Raw genomic sequence first — 21,109 nt, 5'->3', positions numbered from 1 at the left:
AAATAGCTTATCTCTTTTTATATTGTCATAAGCAGCCTTAAAGTCTGTAAATAAGTGAAACGTTTTGATGTTATATTCTTTAATTTTTTACAAAATTTGTCTTAAAATGTGAATTTGATCTATTCCTTTAATTTCACTCATTAATAATTTACATGGACACTTTCTTTGTATTTTATTTTGACATGTTTTTATGAAAAAAAATGAGGAAAAGTATAGATGAAATATTTAGATCTGTGTTGTTGTTGTTTCCCTAGAGGAGATATGTAAATTAGATGTAATATTTTTCTGATAATTTTATTTAAGAATTATTTTGGTGTAATTTATTACTAACATCTTGTTTGATAATCAGCCATTAATTTTGCAATTTTAGTTTCTATAGGGATTCAATTTGTATATCAAAGATTTAAGATACTTAGTAAGCTTTATTAAAGATCTAATCTTAATGTGTCTGATTTCATTGTTCTAAAAAATGCTGCATATTTTAATCTCTTCCTTATCAATTATTATTTTCAGCAACTTACATTGAAAGAATACATGTGGAAATTTTTTCCTAAACACATCATCACTTTTCGGTTATGTCCATCTACGAAGGTATTTACTTTAATTATATTTTTCTTCAGCAAGTATTAGAATAATTGCAACATGTATTGTTTTTTAATCAAAAATATGGAAAAAAATGATGATTGGCATGTAAAATTGAATCTTTTATTACTTATGCTGTAACTGTTTAAGAAATATTTTTAAAAAAATGTCTTGTTAAGATTTTATTTACTTCAGCCAACTAAGTTTCAGCATATTTTATGTTTCATTAGTATTGTATTCTTCATGGTTAAATGTTTTTTTAATTGATTACGTTAATTGAATTATAATTTCACTGCATATTTATATATATATTATCGAAAATTTATATCTGTATAGTCTTTTATTAACTATTTTGGGGGGTTTATAAGATAAATATTTTATACTGTGAAAATAAATCATCTTGATGCTGATTTTAAACTAAAGTTTATTTTCTTTTTTCATGTCATACTGATATTTTAACATTTAATGGTTATTCTTTATTCCCAAAATTAAAAATATAATGTTTAATTATAATTAAATGATAGAAATATTAGTTAAAATTATTTAAGAAACATATACAGATTGAATTTTTAATATATTTTTATTTTCTTCACCATTATTATAATTTTGAAAACTCTCATATATTTTCTCAGTTATTGAATGTGTTTTTTTTTTTTTCTAGTTTAAATTTCAAAGTAAAAGAAATATTTTACAAGGAGATCCTATTCTTGTTATTGACGATGGTTGCCAGCAAGAAGTTGAGCTTATTAGTCAAGATAGAAACATCATTGCAGCAACTTTCACACAGTTCTTACTGAAAAATATAGGTACTTTTTCCTCTGCTGCTATAACAATTAACTTAGCTGTATTATGTAAAATATTTCTGTATCAAATTGCCTCAATTTTCAGTTCAGCTTCAGTTACTTCCTACTTTTAAAATTTTAGGGGTATACTGATTCAAATCCCTTAGAATTTGCAGTTTAAAATCAGTTTTAGAATTAATTGAAGTTTACAATTACTCAGTAGATATATATATTGACCTTTAGTAATAATTTACTTTTAGTAATAACATTAAATTCTGATTGAAATTTTCAAGTTTTCCCCCTTCACATTTTGCTACTTTAGCATGATCTAATTTATAAGTATGTAACAGTTCTATTATTCCAGCTTTCTGATATTTCATTCTGTTTAATTTACAGGTGGATCAGAAACATTTAAAGATAAGCAAGACTTTTTTCAACATGAAGTTAGAAAATTTCACCAGAAGCATTTTCATGATAAAATTTTAATTAAAGTGAACAGAGAAAATCTTCTAGAATCGGTATTTTTCTCCTTTTTATTGCCTTTATACAGAAATTACAATGTTCATTATTAGGTACATTAGAAAATATATATTTGTATCTGTTTCTTTCATTTTTAGTCTTTTAAAGAAACCAAAGGTTTCAATGTCAGTGACTGGTGCAAGAATTTTGAAATAACTTTTACTGGAGAAGAAGGTAAGCTTGTTATATTATAATCAAACTAATTATTCATTAAGGGACACTTAAATGGTGTATTTTTGTACTAATTCTTTGTATAAAAGATGTCTATGAAATATAAATCATTGAATTAATATTATACAAAACCAGATCCTGTATCTTTGCATCTATAATGTTTATAATTAATCATCAATTAGGGGGGAAAGGATATAAGCATTAAAAAGCTATTAATATTAGGTTGTTAAATCAAGACTGTTTGAACAGCTTTCAGATTTTATTATTAATTGTTATATAATTATTGTATTGTTGTTATAAAATTATTTCTGAAATAATCCAGAAATATTTAACTGGTATAAATTTTGATGTATTATTAAAAAAGGCCATTTTTTCCCCAGGAATTTGAAATTATTTCTTGATGTAATTCAACATTGACTGATTGGATGTTCATTTTAGGTATTGACTGGGGTGGCTTGAGGAGAGAATGGTTTGAATTAGTTTGCTCAGCTTTATTTGACCCTGAAAATTTACTCTTTCATTCTTTTAAATCAGACAAACAAGGTCTTGTAAGTATGATTTCTTTAGATGTCATGTTTTATGTTTATCTTCATATACATATTTAATATACTAGGTATTACTGTGATTGTGAGCCAAGTCTAAACTGCTTCTGTAATGAATCTCAAGTTCTGAATCAATTTTTAAATAACAGGACACCTCAAAACACTTTTCAAATTTAGGAATTTTTTTTTTTTAATAACAATAAAATGAAAACAGACATTTAAATATGTCTGTCTTTTCCATGTTTTAGCTTATTTTAAATTCAATTTGTTAAACAAATCTTAATCGAAACATTTAGTTTTTAATTAGTAAAAAACAAAATGTTTAATTAACTGTTAAGAAATCGTTATTAAAATCTACTTTTTGCTTTATAATAACTGTGGCAAAGTTTTAAAAAAGAATTTATTCTGTATTCCTAATATCGGTAGGGAGTCAAAATATAGGCTTTTTAGTTCTGTTTGTTTAGATTTACTAGTGACCTTGATGATTTAGTATATAATATTTTCAAAATGGTCATAGAATGGAGTTATTTAAATTCTTTAATATTAATCTAATCTGTTATTATATTACATTTGCTTTAAGAGTACAGAAATAAGGCTTAATTTTTCAGAATGGTTGCAATTTAAAATTGTGTACACCAAAACACAAGCACATTTATATATATAATATATATTATTTTCATGATTAGTAATTATATGAACTCTAAAAATGTTTAACAGATTCATTTCTGAAGTTGTTTAACTAAATCCACTGTTATAATATCGTTTATATGTTTGTAAATGTCTCGAAAATATAAATGAAAGAAACTTTCTTTTAATTTCTCAAATTTTGTATTTATTAAATAGTTGTTTATGATATAATTTGAAAATTAAATTTGAATTTCAATTAGAGTATTATGGAAGAAAGAAAAATGACTTTAAAAGAGTTTGTGACTTGAAATTTTTACTACATTTGTTTTGTTTCATATATTTTAAACAGCATTTCAGTATAAACTTGTTTTTAATTTCAGGTACACCCTTGTCCTTCTTACAAAAGACCTTCTCATTTAAAGCTAAAGTATTATGAATTTGCTGGAAAAGTTGTTGGTAAATCTCTATATGAGTCTTCACTAGGAAGTTCATATCGCCAGTTAGTGAAAGCCAAATTTTCAAGATCATTTCTGGCTCAACTTATTGGTTTAAGTGTGCATTATAAGGTAAAAGAAAAAAATTTGTTTTTGTTCAGTGTTTCAATGGTATTAACTATGTAAAATTTTAAAATTTAGCATTTAATTATCTTTAGGTTATTATTTACTTTTTTAAAAGCATAATTATTATAACTTTAATACTGTGTGGAGTATAATATTTTCTTTTTAAGGAATACTATGCAAGTCTCAACAGTTTTGTTGATATAACATTACAATTTGACCATTATACTAAAAAAAATGTTAGAACCTTTTTCTAAATACATAATACAACTGACTTTCTCAATAAATTGCAAAGTAAAAGTATTTTATAAATTATTGTGAATCTAAAGAAATGGATGACAAAAACAGTTCTTAAATAAATTGGCTTTTTACTCTGTTGAACTTCTTTATTTATAAATGAGATTTTTCTTTAATGATGGAAAATATTTTGCATCACAAATTAATAATAGTAGTAGACAGAAAATTTTTTAACCCATTGCACGATTCTTTTTTGCTAGTTATAACCACTTTTTTCTCTCTCTCTCTCTTCTTTTTATTAAAATAACTGAACTGTTTCTTAACATGAAATAATTGTATAGGTTGTTTACAATATTTCACTTTTTATTTATTCTAAATCTTTTCCACAGAAGCTATTGTGAAAATTATATGTATCATTTAAAAATACAATCTGTTTTAGAATAAATTATAATTTCAAAAATCTTCTCTTTAGTCTCATTTGGTGACCAGTTATTTCACGGGTGATATTGGTTATCTTTAATTTCAGTTTAATCATTTAGATATGATTTCATGTGCATGATGCCATCAAATTGTCAAATATTAAAGTCATATTATTTTAATTGTCGTATATGTCTTTTGTTCATTTTGTGCATGAATCTCTGTAGTGGAAACTAGTTCCATGACAACATAGCACTATTAAAAATGCATATGTCCACTTTATCTGAATTTCATAATATTATAATGTTATCCTTTTATTCATCTTGTAAACTACACAAGTATTAAACAGAATCGAGACTTTTAACTGTAGAAGAAAATCATATGATTAAATATTTGAGGAAGCAAGGAAAAAGGGTTGAATTTCAAAATAACCTATTATTAAAATTTTAATGACATTTTTTTTAATTTGTCGAAATTGAAGAAAAATTTACACAAATTTTAATTAGTATCATAAAAATATTTTAAATGTTGTGAAATTCATTTTTCTTCAATAATATTTTCGGAGGTTATTGCCGAAAAAACAAAAATTATGTTTAATTTTTAATTAATTAAAAAATTCTTAAAAATCATCCTGAGGTACACATTCCCATCCTCAAAGTTATATGTGTGCCAAATTCCATAGCTATAAATCAAATAATCTGGTTTATGGTGTTTTTTTCCGTAAAATTTCTGATTCTTTGTGATGAAAAAGATGTCGCAAATGTAGTTTATTTTTCGTATGAGAAAAATATATGCGATAGTTTCAGTTTTCTCATGTTTGTGTTTAATATATCTTTTCAGTGGGTCTGCTTGTTTAATAGTAACAGTTTAAAGCTTAAAACGTTTTCTGCATTGAAGATTCTGAACTTTATATTTGACTTTTTTTTTAACTTTGTTTGTATTTTATTATTTTAAATCTGAAACTGAACTGTTGTTTTTTCTAGTACTTCGAACATGATGATCCTGAACTCTATGTCAGTAAAGTTAAATACATTTTGGAAAATGATGTTGAAAGCATGTCATTTGGAATATGTTTTACAGAAGAAGTTTATGATGCATCTGGACAACTTTTAGAAGTATTTTGATTATTTGAGCTGTATTGCATATCATTATATTTATGTACAAATCTCACTAATAGTAATCAGTATTTTTAATGGACAGCATTTTATTTATTTGTGAGTATTTCAGAGTGGAACATAAATCATGTGTATAATTGCAGGAAGTTGAGTTAATTCCTAATGGATCGACAATACCCGTCACCAATGCGAACAAAATTCAATATCTAAATGCCCTAGCTCAATACAGACTTACTACAAGTGTCAAATCAGAAATTGAACATTTTCTTAAAGGGTTGACTGAAATAATCCCAGATAACCTATTGTGCATCTTTGATGAAAATGAATTAGAGGTATGTATATTCACTGGAAATATTTTTATTTAATTATTTATTAACTTGATTTTGCTGTCTTTCCAATTTCAAAAATTCATATATATTTAATCTTCATTCATTAATTAAATATTCACTTAACTCTATTTTTTAACTCTGTGATGTATTCTTCATTTTCAATTTAAAGGGCAAAATAAAATTAATTCTATGTTCTAATTTAAAAAGTGAATTCATTTACTTAATTTCCATATTTGGTATAGTATCAGTAGAAGCCCTAATTAACTATCCGGGTCATACAATTAAAAAACATAAAGCATTAAATGATTCATAAGGACCTAAGAATCCCAAATAGAGATTCCTAAATGAAAAAGAATTTGGAATTAGATAGCAATAAAGAACTATCTAGTAATAATGATAGCCATGTTTTAACCCTTTGCATTTGTATGTCTACTCTGAGCCACTAATTTTTTTTTAATGTAATTTAAGTCATTTATCAGCCACCATAACAAAGAACCATATTGATCTTATAGTATAATAAATCAAAAGATAAATATTATTTTGAATTCTTTTTTGCAAATTCCATTTAACTTAAATTGTGTTAATTATGTATTTTCACTTCTTAAAATATTTCTTTTTTAATAATATTCTGGAATGGCAAAAGAAAGTTACTTATAAAAGTGTATCATGAAATTGGAAGTAGCGATGATGAATTTGATTCTGATGGTTTTATAGCTCCAATGAAATGACAAAGGATGCAGTTAAAAATTGCCAGTGAAAAATCCATAAATCTTAACTTGCATGCCCTATTTATAAACTCAATAAAGCAACAATGGTTTAAACTATAATATATATTGCATTCAGCATATCACTTTTTGCACAAATGTGTGTATAATGGATACTAGATTTTTAAGAAACTGAGATGGGTAATGAGCTGATAGGTCTAAATAGTGATTCCTAAAGAAAAGGCAGAATTTTTGCCTAATATGAAATCAGGGACAATATAATAGTAATGAGAGATGTATTTTATTATAGAATATATTTACTTTAAATATATCAATTGCTACTCAATAGCCCTATCTGATATTTTACTTTGTGAATGAAATGCACATTCAACTAATTAAATAGCACCTTTATTAGATTGATGAGGGAGACAAATTGATCCCTCCCAAAGTATCTCAAACAGAGACTTGGTCATTAACTTAAAAAAAAATAGAAGACCTCATAGGTCCACAAATTCTAAGGGGAAAATGTAATCACATTTTTTTTATAACATAAGGTACTTTTTCTCTTATCACCAATTTCATGTGTAGATAGGTTAAAACATGGTGTTCTCATTCTTAAGCATAAAAATCCAAAACATGTATTTGTATACAGTGCAAATTCTTGAAAATAAAATTTTGATTTATTATTGAAAAAAATTGATGCCAAAAATATTTATTTCTGTTCAAATGCATAATTTTTTTAGAATCTCTGAATATAATATACACAGAATATGCTTTGAAAAAACAGGCTTTAAATTCTTCACAATTTAACAGAATAGTCCAATTTTTATCGTCTGTCAATATTTCTATGTCTAAGCTATGAATGAGAACCTTGGTGCACACCAAATAGGAGGACAGAAAGAAAAATAGAGCATGCAAAAGCATTCTGGGTTTATATAGTTTTAGAAAAGGAATTGTGAGCACAACATTTTGGCTTTGTAGATGGAATAATTGCTGTGCATTTCAAAAGTTAAAGTTACCATGAAGCTGGAGTTCAAATGATTTGGAAATTATCTTTAGAATAGAGATTAATTAGAAATTTATATATATATATATATATATATATATATATATATATATATATATATATATGATATAAATTTCTAATTAATATATATATATATATATATATATATATATATATATATTTCTTTAATTTGACTGAAAAAATTTTAAAAACTTAGAAATGGGAAATGGTGGCAATATATGATTTGCTTGAATTATTGATTTAGAATTATTAATACTCTAATTGAAAGTATAGATTATTTAAATTCCAAGGTCAAATATTTTCTGTGAAAACTTTATTGATCTCTTTTTTTAAGCTTCTTTGAATTCTTGAATTATTTTTAAGGTTCTTTTCTGCAAGTGTATTTAATTTTGTTATTTTATAATATGTTTGAAGGCTTAATTGCAGAATTAAAGTGCAGAACATAACTTTTTATTCTAAAACCCCTCAACATGGAAAAATAATCTTCATATCTTGATCAGAACAATGGGAGGGGGGATGGCAAGATGAATGATTAGTTGCAACAATGTGAGCTGTGATTTTCACTTCAATAGTAAAATATATTCTTTTAAGATATGCGTAAAATATTTTTTAAAAATGCAACTAATATCATTTTTAACCATAATACTTTCAGTAGTACTTGTGAAAAAGCTCTAAAATTGTGCTTAATTTTTAATCAATTAAATTCTAATTAAAATTTCAAAACAATCAAAGTGCCTATTCTTGCCATCCAAAATATACGTGTACCAATTTGGTAGCTGTAGATCAAACGGTCTGACCTGCAGAGTGCCAACACACAGGCACACACTTTCATATTTATTATAAGTACAAATTGCAATTTAATCTTCAGCTTCCAGTTTTTTAAATAATAACTGTTGATATATCAGCTATATATATTTTGAAATTTACTTTTATCTTAAACCTGCTCTCCCCACAAATGCATGTCTTTTTTTTTTTTTAAGTTATGAACCATTTGATTGTACTCTATTAATATTTTATATTGCTGATTGTCTTATTTCTTTGATTCATTCTTAAAAACATATTCCAGTTTTGAGATTTAATGTGAAATACATATGATAAGTTTGTATACAAATTTATACATAATATACATATTAATACATATGTATTTATAGAGACACAAAATACATAATTAAATAACGAAAAATGATCGAAGTAAAGAAAAAAAAAATTTTAATAAAGGGGAATATATATAAAAGGAAAAGGAAAACATAATATATAATGATTGCATGATATTTATTTGTAATATTTTATTTCAGTTGCTTATGTGTGGCACTGGATCATATTGCATCGCTGATTTCAAAGCGAATCATGCTTTGAGTGGAGCTACATATGAGTTCAGAAAGGTAAAATGTATTCTTTAATAATTTGTACATGGAACAGAAATATATAAGGTTAATATACTTGGAATAAAATCATGATCTTATCTGATCAATCTTGAGTTATGTCACAGCAAATTTTCTCAGCAGGTAAAGGCTTTTTTTTTATTATTATTATCAAAACTTTTTATGACTACACAGAAGAAGAGAGAAAATAAATTCTTGAAAAATGTCGATTTCTGATATTTTTTTAAGTTTTAAGAGAGCTTTTTCAACTGCCATTTATTTATGTATTTTATTTAAATGTAATTCCTTTCTGACATGGAATTTTTTTATTTAAATTAATTATTTTGCTGGTTTGTTAGTTAATTTTTGGTTTTTCAAAATTTCATAGTTGAATTTTTTTACAACTGCAATCCTTTTAATAAAAATTTATTTTCTTGAAAGTCAAAGCAGAATTGGCAACAATTAATTCATAGGCTAACTACAGGATGTATTTAAAACTATATTTAAGATTTTTTTTTACTTCAATATTACAATGATTAATCAACTCGTGTATTTTCAAATTTCATAATTAATTTTAAATATTTCATGTTTTTTAATTTGATTAATTGTGAATTTTCCTTAACATTTGTAAGAAAGATAATTAAAATTTTAATGTTTAAGTTTTTACAGCTTTTGTCTGTTAATGATATGTAGAATACATTAAATTATTTTTCATTGAATTTTTATTTTGATATGCTGAATTAAAGTAATTTATTTTTCATAGTTTAATAAATTATTTTTTATTTAATACTTAATTATATTCAAATTAACATGCAATTAATGGAGTTTTTTTATATTTGTCATTTTAGGTTTTAGAATGGTTTTGGATTGCAGTGTCTAATTTTACTGAAGAAGAAATGGCAAGATTACTTCAGTTCACAACAGGCTGTTCTCAATTGCCTCCTGGTGGATTTGCAGAATTAAATCCAAAATTTCACATTTCTGCTGCACAAACTTTTGGGAATTTGCCTACAGCACATACTTGGTGAGTTTCCAATGTAATCTTACATATGATGTTAAAATAATACATGTTCCTAATTTGAAAAGAAAAATCTTTCTCAGGTTATTTTTAATTGTTTGATAGCCTTTCAGGTTGTGCATGTGTGTGCTAGACTAAATTGTGAAATATAATGTCAAGATAAAAAACAAAACTTAATAAATGAAGAGAATAAATCCTATTGATTTTTAAAAACTTACTCTTTGAATTTATTTTTTTTATTTAATAACAAAAGTTCTTTTTGCTTCATATATAGCATGTAGCTTATTAAAAAATGAATAGGCATTACTTCCTCGGTCTCATTTTTTGTATTATTTATGAATACATTTTTAGTGGATAGATGATGATTTATAGCATTCTTAAGTAAATTTTTGGAAATGAACATTTCCATACCTCTTTTTGCTCTAGTGCCACACTACCTTACACACACACACACACACACACACACACACGTGTACATGCATTGCAGCTCAGAAAATCTGTTGAAAAATTGCATATAGTTTTTGCTAATGATATATGTATGTTAACACATAAACATGCAAAGCTTACATGTTTTGTTTTGTTTGTTTTTTTTTTCATTTGGTTTTATTTCAAACTTGTATCATGTTTTACATAAATATTTTTCAACCATTTAATAATTCTATGTAAATATAATTGGAAATTGTATTGTCTGTGTAAAGATTAAGAAATTTAAAAGTTAATTCCATAAATTAAGAAGAAAGAAAATTCAAGCCATTTCAATAAACAAAGGGGAGAAAATTACAAATCCAGGGTTTTGTTTAATGTAAATACTTAAACTTACTTTTGTTTAATGTAAAAATAGTATTATTAGATATATGCTTTCATGGAACATGTTTTTTTAAGTCCAGGTTAGTGTGGGTTTGGGGGGGGGGGAGATTACTATCTATATTATGGCTGAACTAATGGACAAAATTTCTGTCTCTTGATATTTGCCTTTCTTAAATATAAAATGTTACCTAATAGTGATACTTCTTTTTCCATTATGATTTCTCATTATTATAGAAAAGAAAAAAAAATATATGAAGATAAAATTACATAAAATGAACTTATAATATATCATTCTACTTCAAAAAGTTGATGCAATAAATTATATATATATATTAGTTGCATATCTGTCAGTGTATTCAAATATGTATTTTGAATAACATATTTTACTTCATTTTTAGTTTCAATCAGTTGTGTTTACCTGATTATGATTCGTATGAGCAGTTTGAAAAAGCTTTAAGACTGGCAATCAGTGAAGGTTCTGAAGGTTTTGGTATGGTTTGAAAAAAATGCATCTTGATTACAAAATGAGATGTTTTTTGTTTGTTTGTTTTTAAATGTATTGTCATATGTACCAGAAAACTTGTGCTCTAGATTATTAAATGTGAGCTATGTGTGATTAGTTACTCTTCCATCTTTCAAACAAAATTTATTTTTTTATTCATACATAGTTTTTTTAAACTTTTTAAATAGTTGCTTATTTTCCTTTTTATTTTTGGTGATCAAATTACTTCTTATTTCACACTGTAATAAATAGTGATTAATTGGTTTTACCTTTGATGTAGGTACATAGTCGGTATATAGGCTATAGATATTGCATGGTAGTTTTCTGGTGCAGTGTGCATTTTTAGCTGATATGAGTAATTATTAATACAGGGTGTTCAGGTTAAAAGTATCCGGAAGTTATGGCACTGTTACAGAATTGTCCATTAGAATTTTAAAAAATTATTTAAATAAAAAGAATATCTCAGCAAGTTTTAATATCCATAGATTTTGATATGTGCACATTTTGTAGCACAACAAATATTTAAACGGTTATCCAGTTTTCTGCAAGTGTTTCGTATTATATCAGGAGATGCTTGAATGTTGCTCTTTTTCAATTTATCCACAATTTTAAATCTTTGTTTATACACAATGTATTTAATGATTGCTCCAACAACAAAAAATAATTAAGGAACTGAAATCCAGATAGATACCATGGCAGCCTGGCAACTGAACCTCCCTTTCCAATCAAACAGGTTGGAAATGCATATTCAAAAATGCAATAACATAAATGAGGTGGAATGCTATCCTGTTGGAACAGGTAACCCAATGGTATTTATGGAACAGCAGAGTTTTCAAGCATAACAAGATAAATGAATTCCTGTAACAATGCCCTCTACAACAAAAAATAAATCAATGATCCATCTATATGCATTCTTAATCACACACTGACTTCAGATTTACCCATTTCTCTGTTCGAGCAGTTGATGAAGGTTTTTATTTGCATGTGTGGCTGAGCAGCCAAGTCCTAAAAAGTCTTGGAGGGCTTTACAGTCCATGAAGGAGCAGTCTATTATATTCCAGAGGGTAGTTCTGTAATAATAAGCTATAACTTTTGGATACTTTTAACCTGGATGCTCGGTATATTGTTGCATTGTAAATGATAATGCTGAAATGTTCTGTTTAGGGGCCATATAAATCTGTAAATGAATGTTGATGTGAAAACTGCATTTTGTGTGTATGTGTGTTTCTAAATGCTTTTTGTCTCTGATTGAATGATCTCAGGTGTTGAACTAAGTTTAGAATCATTTGTAGTTGTTTATGTGTATAAAAAATTATTCTGTTATTTCAAAGTAATTAGACTCTAGTCATTATTTTCTGCTTTTATTATAATATTTCTGCTCTGATATTTTTATTGTATTAAAAATATATTTCAATTTAATTGTACTTATATCATAAGATGAAATATTTGTACTTATATTATTTATGACAGCAATATAGGGATTTTTTTTTTTCACTAAATAAAAATTTGAAATTGGACATGCTTTAGAGCATTGCCAATTTGATTTTCTATCAGATACTCTTAATGAAAACTGTTTATAAATACAAATTTTTGTCATCATTATGAAAACATTTATTTAAGACAGAAAATGCATTCTATTGCTGCTCTCTATTTTATAATGTCATATATATATAATATATATACACACACATAAGATATTCAGTATAATCATGTTCCAAATGATAGTTTCTAACTGTTAGGCATATACTTTGATTTGGAAAAATGCTTCTGTATTTTACATACTCAAAAAAATATCATAAAATCTACATTCTCCCCAGATATTAATTTAATGATTTTTTTTTTATTTATTTTTTTTTTACATAGTAACATTTTAAACAAAAAGAAAATGTATTCCACTCTTCTGAAGAAATTCAAATTATGAAGCTTTAATTTCATAATTTTAGACTAATTAATATCTTCCTTGATGACTTCTACTTCTTGAAGTACTTGAGGCAACTGTTGATTGATAAACTTTCTCAGGGTAGCCATAGAAATGATTTAAAATAATGATATTCAAAGCTTCTGATCTCAACTAGTTTTAATCACCGAACAGTGACACTTTTTTTTTTCATCTAAAGTACTATTATACAAAGAATATTTAATAAAGGTGATTAATAGGAGGAGAAGAAGATGATATAAAAATTTAGATATACTGTAATTTTTCTGAAATTTATATATTGACTCACAATAACATAAAATATAATTCTTTAATTCATTTAGAAAGTTTTTTTAACTGAAATACTTGCCTATCTCTTACAGTTTAGAAACTAACTATTGGACCACACTTAGAGTGGACATCTTGTAAATACTAAACAAAATTATTATAAAACTGTTTCAATAATTAAGAAAAGAAAAACAAGATAAGATATCATTCCTATTTTCGTTGTTTCCTCATTGCTAATTATGAATTAAGAACCATTTATTAGCTGTGTAATAAATAGTCATGTATAACTGGCCTAAAAATTTAAATAATTAGAAAATTGGAAAAGGCATATTTGGAAATAATGTGATTCAGTATATAACTAAGAATTCAATACTAACTGAGCATTTAGTACTGTGATACTTGGACTTGTGAATTATCTTTTACCCTGTTATTAAATAACATATATTCAGATATTCTATGCAGAAAATTGTAATAAGTTGTTCTTACTTGATAATTTTGGATTTAAAAGATAATTTCTTGCAGATGATATTACATTAAAAAAGGATTTATGACTAATATTATTAGAAATTTATATGAAAAGAAATTAGAAAATAAATATAAAGTATTATTATTAAAAATAGATGTAAAAAGGTTTTTATATTCATTTCTCTGTCATTTTTTATATATAGTATTATCATTAATATTGGCTATTTAATAAAATTCAAAAGTATATTTTTTGTATTTAATTTCAAGACAAATATTCCTGATAAAAAATTCCTTTATTATGTTTTTTTTATTTACTATGAAATTCAAATTTAGTTGATGTTAAGAAAGGTTTGCTGTCATTATCTTGAAAACCAGCTATCAGTTACCATATATTTGAGTTTTATACTTATGGAACATTTTTCAGTCTAGTTTTTATCTATAAGAAGAAAAAAAATCACTCGAATACTTTTATATCAAATGTTTTGTGTTTAAACTTATTTGTAAATTGATGTTATTATATTCATATTTCTCATATTTATTTCCTTCCTGCATTTTTTTTTATTTTAGAGCCCTATTGTAATCATCTTGCAACCACTTTGTATCTACTTGCAACCACTTTTCTAATCATCTTTGTTCCATAGCATTTATAAGCAGTAATTAAATTAATTAAATATGTATTAAGAAAGTGGATTTGCTATGTACAATTGCAAGATTCTCTATATTGAAATTTGAATACATTTTTCAATTGTTTTGTTATTATGAATCAGCACAAAACTTTTAGAGAAACAAAATTCCAAAAGTATCGAAATAATATCATAGTATTGAATTTTTAATGGGGAACTTCTTTATATATCATTCACTTGGAATATAATATCACAATGCAAATTTTACCTTTTTTACTTGGAAGATTTCAGATCATGAATATTCCTTTGAAACAGAATGCTACAATTTTAGTTTCAGTATTAACTGCTGAAAAGAACAATCTGGAAGTGCTACTAGTGCTCCATTATTATATTGAAAATAGGCAAACTTTAAATGTTTCTGCTGTAAAAAGTACAGCTTTAACATGATATTGTTTATAAATTGATATATAATCTGCAAATTGTTAACGTACAATGATGCATAATTGTTATTTTTAAAAGTGCATAATCATACAAATTGCTCTACTAGGCAAAGTATTGTACCTAAAGTTACCAAATTTGGCTTACAGTTACATTTTGGGAGTAATTTCTTAGTAAGAAAGTATTTTTCAAGATATTAATCACTTTTTTAACTAAGAACTATCCAAAATTTTAACTTAATAACTTTTCTCTTAATAACTTAGAAACATATTATTAGAAACAAAACTAAATCACTTTGAAATTCAAAATTTAACTTTTCAGTGATACTAGTTTTATTTCTTAAAGAAAACTTATCTAATATTAATAACTTTTAAATATATATTTTAAATGTATTTTTCAATAATACTTTTCATTGTTTTACTTAAAGTATTAATACCTATCCATTATGACACTATTATCTATCCCTTTTGTGTGCTTGCTTTTATGATTAAGGGTAAATGTTTTATAATAATATAAAGGCAGATTAATTAAGTTACACATTTTTATGCAATAATTTTCCAATCTAGAGATCCAAACTCCTCTTTTTTTTTTTTTTTTTGTATTGTGGTTTTTCCTAAGTGAACAATATATGCTTGCAATATAAGTTTTTTTTTTTTTTTTTTTTCAAACGATACTTTAAAAAAATGCTGTCAAATACAAATTCCTGAGATTGAAATCTTTTCTTTTAAAATTGTTCTGCACTTTGCAATCAATTTTTACAGTTATCTTTTTCTTCCATGCAGCTATTTTTTTAATATTGTTCATTATCAATATTCCGCTGCACTACTTAAAGATACTCTATATGACTTATTATTTAATATTATAATGTATTGTAACTATTCAATAAATTTTTCAATGAGACATATGCATATAAGTACTTCTCTAAAGTACATTATTAATACTCATCTCATGTTAAAAAACTTCATATTTACATCTGTTGCAATCTCTATCTCTCTTTTTATCACTTTTGTGGGTCTAGTGATTTCAACATTTATAAGATCAAATATGTAATCAACAAATTATTACATATTTATTTAAATAATTGCTTAATTTTTTCGTATGTTTTATTAATTATTAAACTCCATGTGTTAAGATTTATCATACAAGCTTGGAATTTCTTTTTGTATGTAAAAATGGCAATTTGATATTTGTTTTATTCTGAAATTGTATTGTGTTAATCATAAAAAAAATCTTCATTTAAAAAAGTTTATAATTACCTTGGATATAAATGACTGCTCTATCAGACTAACTGTTCTTTATGAAACAGTAATATAATCTGCATTTTGCTCTTCTTTAATTGTTATTATTAAAATAGTGTAAGGGAGATTGTGATAATTTTTATTATGATGAGATTCAGTATGAAAATTAACAATTCGAAAAAGTTAAAATTTAATGCATTTTTCAATGCTGTTGTTAATAAATGTCTTTTATAATTGATGCAGTAGCCAAGTAGTCTTCTGAATAATTTTGTTCAGTTTGGTTTTCAGTGATTTAATTTTTCTGGGATGATTTAAAAATAAAATTTCTTATTTTACATCAGAGAAGCACATTAGCTGGTGAAATATTATTTTTCCAACAGTGAGACTTTTTGAAATTTTTTAACTCTTTTTTTAGATATGATTTTAATGTACTTAAAAATTCTGTGTATAAATGTGATGTGATGTTGGAATATAAATGATGAGTGTATATGTGCTTACATTGTATTGATGTATGTAAAATATTTACTCTCATTGTTGCCAAATCATTCTTACTGGCCTTTTTTAAAATTAATTTAGCATTCCATTTAAACTTACTGGAGCTGTTTTTTCTTATCATTTTTTTTATATAATTTTGTTTTAATAAATGATTAGTAGCTTGTATGAGAACAATTAGAACATTAGGTTTTATATTCAGTCTTTTTTTTACAAGGCATTCGTTTGTTTTATTATTATTAATGTAAAAATGTATACATATTGTTAATAATAATATCATTTAAAAGATTTTTTTCACGAATATTTTTTTTTTTAACTATAAAACATCTTGTTATATGTATAGATGTAATTTACTTTGAAAAAGATTGTTGCTGTTGAATTTTTACTTTATGGACAGTAGTGCTTCTGGTCTCCAAGAAATTATTTCAAGCATGATTTATATTAATATTACTTCTCTAAGCAATTAATATGGTCTTATTCACATTTATATTTACATTTCACTTCATATCTAGTCTTCATAACTCATTGTTGTGATAAATTTTTACTCTGAATTAAAAGAGCATTTTCCTTGCATGGTATAAATATAAATCTTACCTGTATTTTAAAGTTTAATGTTTATGATAATTCTATAACTGTGTAACAATGTTTGAAAAAATATATCTTTAAAAAGTTTTTTACATTAAATATTCCCTCTCTTGTTAAATTTTGAAAGTAATTTAATACTCTACTCACAAAAAAGAAAAAAACACCATGCAACATTTTCTTTTTTGTTTTGCATCCTTCGGCATGCAGCAATTTTAAAAAAGGAATTATAAATAATGCTTTTTTTTTCTCATTTTTATTAATTACTTAAAATAGTTTTAATGTATTCTTTGCATCTGATATTTATGAAATGGTATCAAAATAAATTCATTAAATAAACAGAAACTATGAATTTATAGAAACCTTGAAGAATAATTTCTTCTGAATTAAAAAGATTATCAGAGTAATTGATTTTTAAATTTTATTTTGTCTGTCTTTTGAAAAAGTACATAAGTTTAATCTAATTAATTACTTTCAGAGAGATTAACTATTTATATAGATCATTTTTAAGTCGATTAAATTTGTTACTATCTGTACTTCTAAATAAAAAGTGTTAAATTCCATTACAATTAGCATAATTTTTGTGCAAAATAAAAAAAAAATAAGAAAATGCATTAGTTTACTAATTTAAATTACTCATTTTAAATATTGAATAAAAAATGTGCACATGTGAAAGTAAATTTGATTAGGTATTTGTTAATGTTTTAAATAAAATCTCAAATTACAATTTTTGTACCCATCAAAATTAATAGTTCATTTATATAAGTGAAAGCTCTTTGTAATTTGTTTTAATTTCGCAATTGTTGCTTTACATATTTTCATCTAACCATCAAATACATCTTTTTAAGAATTTTTGTTATGATTTAGTTAGAAATATATAAATATTTTATTTCTGGTTGTCTTTCTTGTTATAAAACTGAAGATTCTAATTATAGTTTTCATATTATAAAGAGAGTAAGTTTGGATATTTCATTTTTATTTCAAAAAGTGAAATATATTTGAATAACACCATACACTGCTTCTTAGTAAAAGTTATACTGTGATATATGGTGCTTTTTGTTACACTTATTTATCGATGTGCTTGATATAGATTTTGTTTCACATACAGATGTTACTAATAAATTCAGTTTTATAATACTTGTTCATTTTATTTTATTCTCATGTTTCTTGTTACTGGTTTCTTTCCAGGTAAACATATATTTGATCTTTATGTAATGTTAAAGATTTATTTAGAAAATTGTTTGCATTAGAATTTAAGGACTAGTAAGAATATAAATTATTAAAAGTTTTTAAGTACAACTTTTCCTCTTGCCAAAAGCACAATATTTTCTGTTGCTGTTGGAGCAATATTATGAATATTAGAACTTCATATTATTTATTTAAAAACTATGCAACTAGTGACAGATCTTCGATTAGGTAGGCCCCTAGAGCTGCTGGTCTGAGAGAGGCATAGTCGATTGGGAAAAAAAAAAAAAAAAAAAACGAATTCACAAAAATACGAATTATATAATATTATAACTAAAGTATATACATTTAAATTGGATCACTGAATCATTAATAAAAAGAAATATAATTGATTATTTATTTACAGTAAATTAGAAAACTAATTATCAATTAGACTGTTTATTGTGAACTTTAATTGAAGTCCTGTAAAAAATAATCTTTAATATTTATATTTGTTTGAAGCTTATTATTTCCTTCTAATATATCATAATAATTAAAGTTTTACAGTAAGAATAACTAACACACGGGCCTATTTTTTTCTCAGTTATTATCAATAATTTAGCTAGTATAAATTTGGAAATTTTTACTTCTTTATAATATTTCATTTTTAAAAAAATGGTATAAATATACCATTATTTTATTCCGATAGTACCTCTTCTCTTAGAGAAGCGTCTGAGGCGCAACTAGATTCTCAATTGCTACGCTACTGATGCTTTTATCCGAAAGAAGAAAAATCGTTAAAAACATAATCATTAACATGCTAACTTAAAAACGTGTTGATATTATAATGCGCACTGCCTGTGGCCACAAAATACCGAAATCTATCGTAACAATCGCTGTTATAGTCTTTGAAAATCCAATTAAAGCAGCAATAATTGTCTCCCCAAAACGTTCTCGCATATTCTCTTATAAACTTGTCATGCCAGAGAATTTCTTACATGGCATCGCCGTACAATAGTTACAAAATATTAATCTTGATGAATTAATATTTTGAATTTGGCATTTCTACTGAATCTATCGTGTTTTCCTTGACGAGTTATTGGGAGTTGGCGTGCCGTTAATAGAATACAAAAATCAAATTTTTGTTTTAGAGACATTTTTCCTAACCGACTGAAACAAAAATGTGGCACAGAACTACACTTGTAGTCACAAAAACCCATATCAAATTTGATACATTTAAATCTTTGCATTTCAGGTTTCTAAAAATAAAGACTGACAGGTGGCCAGCCCCTTGTTGAATTTAGTTCAAAATTTTATTGCTGTCTTCACTATACATGTTTAATCTATGTGCCGAATTTTATCTATCTAGCTCTTTTCATTTTGTAGTCATCGAGTTAACATGTATTCGAATAGCCGGACAGACAGACTTTCTTTGAACGGATTTAGCTCAGAATTTGATAGATATCTACGAATTTGGTGTAAAGGCAGTATACCAAATTTCGTCTATCTAGCTCAGAGCGTTTTTGAGTTATCTTAGTCACAGACGGACATTTTCTAAAAATGTGTTTGCCGAGATCTGTGGTTCAGGGAGATCTGTGGTGGTATGGTATAATTCCACCACTTAAATGTTCAGAGCTTCAAGAAAGACGCTACGACATTTTTAACAGGAACAAGAGTATATTTATACAACAAGAACTAAAGATTAACAGAAGAAATTGAAATAGGTCTTCCTAGCTGTGACAGAAATATTAAGTTCTTGCCGGCCAGATTACATAGTGGGTAGTGAAATAGCAGTACTCACAGATCTAAAACATAGAAATTCGTTAAAATCTCGAGTTCGGGGGGGGGGTTACGATTATTATACTATATATATGAGAAAATGAAAAATAATTTCTCCCACTATTCAAAAAGTTAGTCTCAAATCATGAATTTTGTTTTCCTTAAATAGAATAGTTTTAATTTAACACGGCATTGAACAAAACACAGATATACGATCTGTCCTTCAAATTATAAATCTTTGAATTCATTTGCGATGATTTGTATATAACAGCAACTTTTTTTAAACAAAACTTTAATAGTATTATTACATTTATCGAAAGAGCTCATTTGAGCATATGTCCAAACTGGCCCTTAGGCAATTAAACCAAACCAGTCATCACAAGGGTTTTGCTATAAGAATATTAGATCAATGAAAATATATTTAAATACTTATTAATATACAGTGCATTTTTTTTTCATTTCCATATATTCAGTGGTATATTTCACATTTAAAAAATACAAGTTTTAATTTATAATACATAAATATCACTTTAATAGACATAACTATATTTTATTGGAAAATTCGTTAAACAAGTTCATAATGATTGTAGATCATGATGACATTAGTGCAGCTGAATTTAGTTTCTTAGATACGTTTTATCAAACGTTTCTACTATGTGGTGCAAATCTCATTTTCTTAATTTGCTACTAAGTATTTCAAAGATCTGAGATTTTAAAGTTTATTCTAAACCATGATAGTGCGCATATAATTTTAAAAAATCAGAAATGTTCTAAAACTTTTTCATTTTTACATGCCGACATTGGTCGAGTGCTTGTAATTTTTATCAA

General features: G+C 25.4%; 1 protein-coding gene across 2 annotated transcripts in view; it reads left to right on the top strand.

Annotated features, from left to right (window-relative positions):
* The window catches only part of LOC129976165 (apoptosis-resistant E3 ubiquitin protein ligase 1-like), a 44,928-nt gene extending 30,794 nt beyond the window's left edge, over nucleotides 1–14,134 (top strand). The window contains exons 10-20 of one of the 2 annotated variants that reach the window (XM_056089595.1): nucleotides 514–591; nucleotides 1,244–1,388; nucleotides 1,761–1,882; nucleotides 1,982–2,057; nucleotides 2,493–2,602; nucleotides 3,604–3,789; nucleotides 5,418–5,549; nucleotides 5,693–5,881; nucleotides 8,905–8,991; nucleotides 9,819–9,994; nucleotides 11,194–14,134. In XM_056089595.1, the coding sequence (XP_055945570.1) occupies nucleotides 514–591; nucleotides 1,244–1,388; nucleotides 1,761–1,882; nucleotides 1,982–2,057; nucleotides 2,493–2,602; nucleotides 3,604–3,789; nucleotides 5,418–5,549; nucleotides 5,693–5,881; nucleotides 8,905–8,991; nucleotides 9,819–9,994; nucleotides 11,194–11,296 (1,404 nt within the window). In that variant the 3' untranslated portion in view covers nucleotides 11,297–14,134. The remainder of the gene's footprint in view (nucleotides 1–513; nucleotides 592–1,243; nucleotides 1,389–1,760; nucleotides 1,883–1,981; nucleotides 2,058–2,492; nucleotides 2,603–3,603; nucleotides 3,790–5,417; nucleotides 5,550–5,692; nucleotides 5,882–8,904; nucleotides 8,992–9,818; nucleotides 9,995–11,193) is intronic. The other variant, XM_056089594.1, reaches the window with a different exon arrangement.
* The last annotated feature ends 6,975 nt before the right edge of the window (nucleotides 14,135–21,109 follow it).

This window comes from Argiope bruennichi, chromosome 7 (assembly GCF_947563725.1).
Source record: "Argiope bruennichi chromosome 7, qqArgBrue1.1, whole genome shotgun sequence".
NCBI classification, from domain to species: Eukaryota; Metazoa; Arthropoda; class Arachnida; order Araneae; family Araneidae; genus Argiope; species Argiope bruennichi.
The sequence above is the reverse complement of the archived record's forward strand: the minus strand, read 5'-3'. Positions and strand labels throughout refer to the sequence as shown.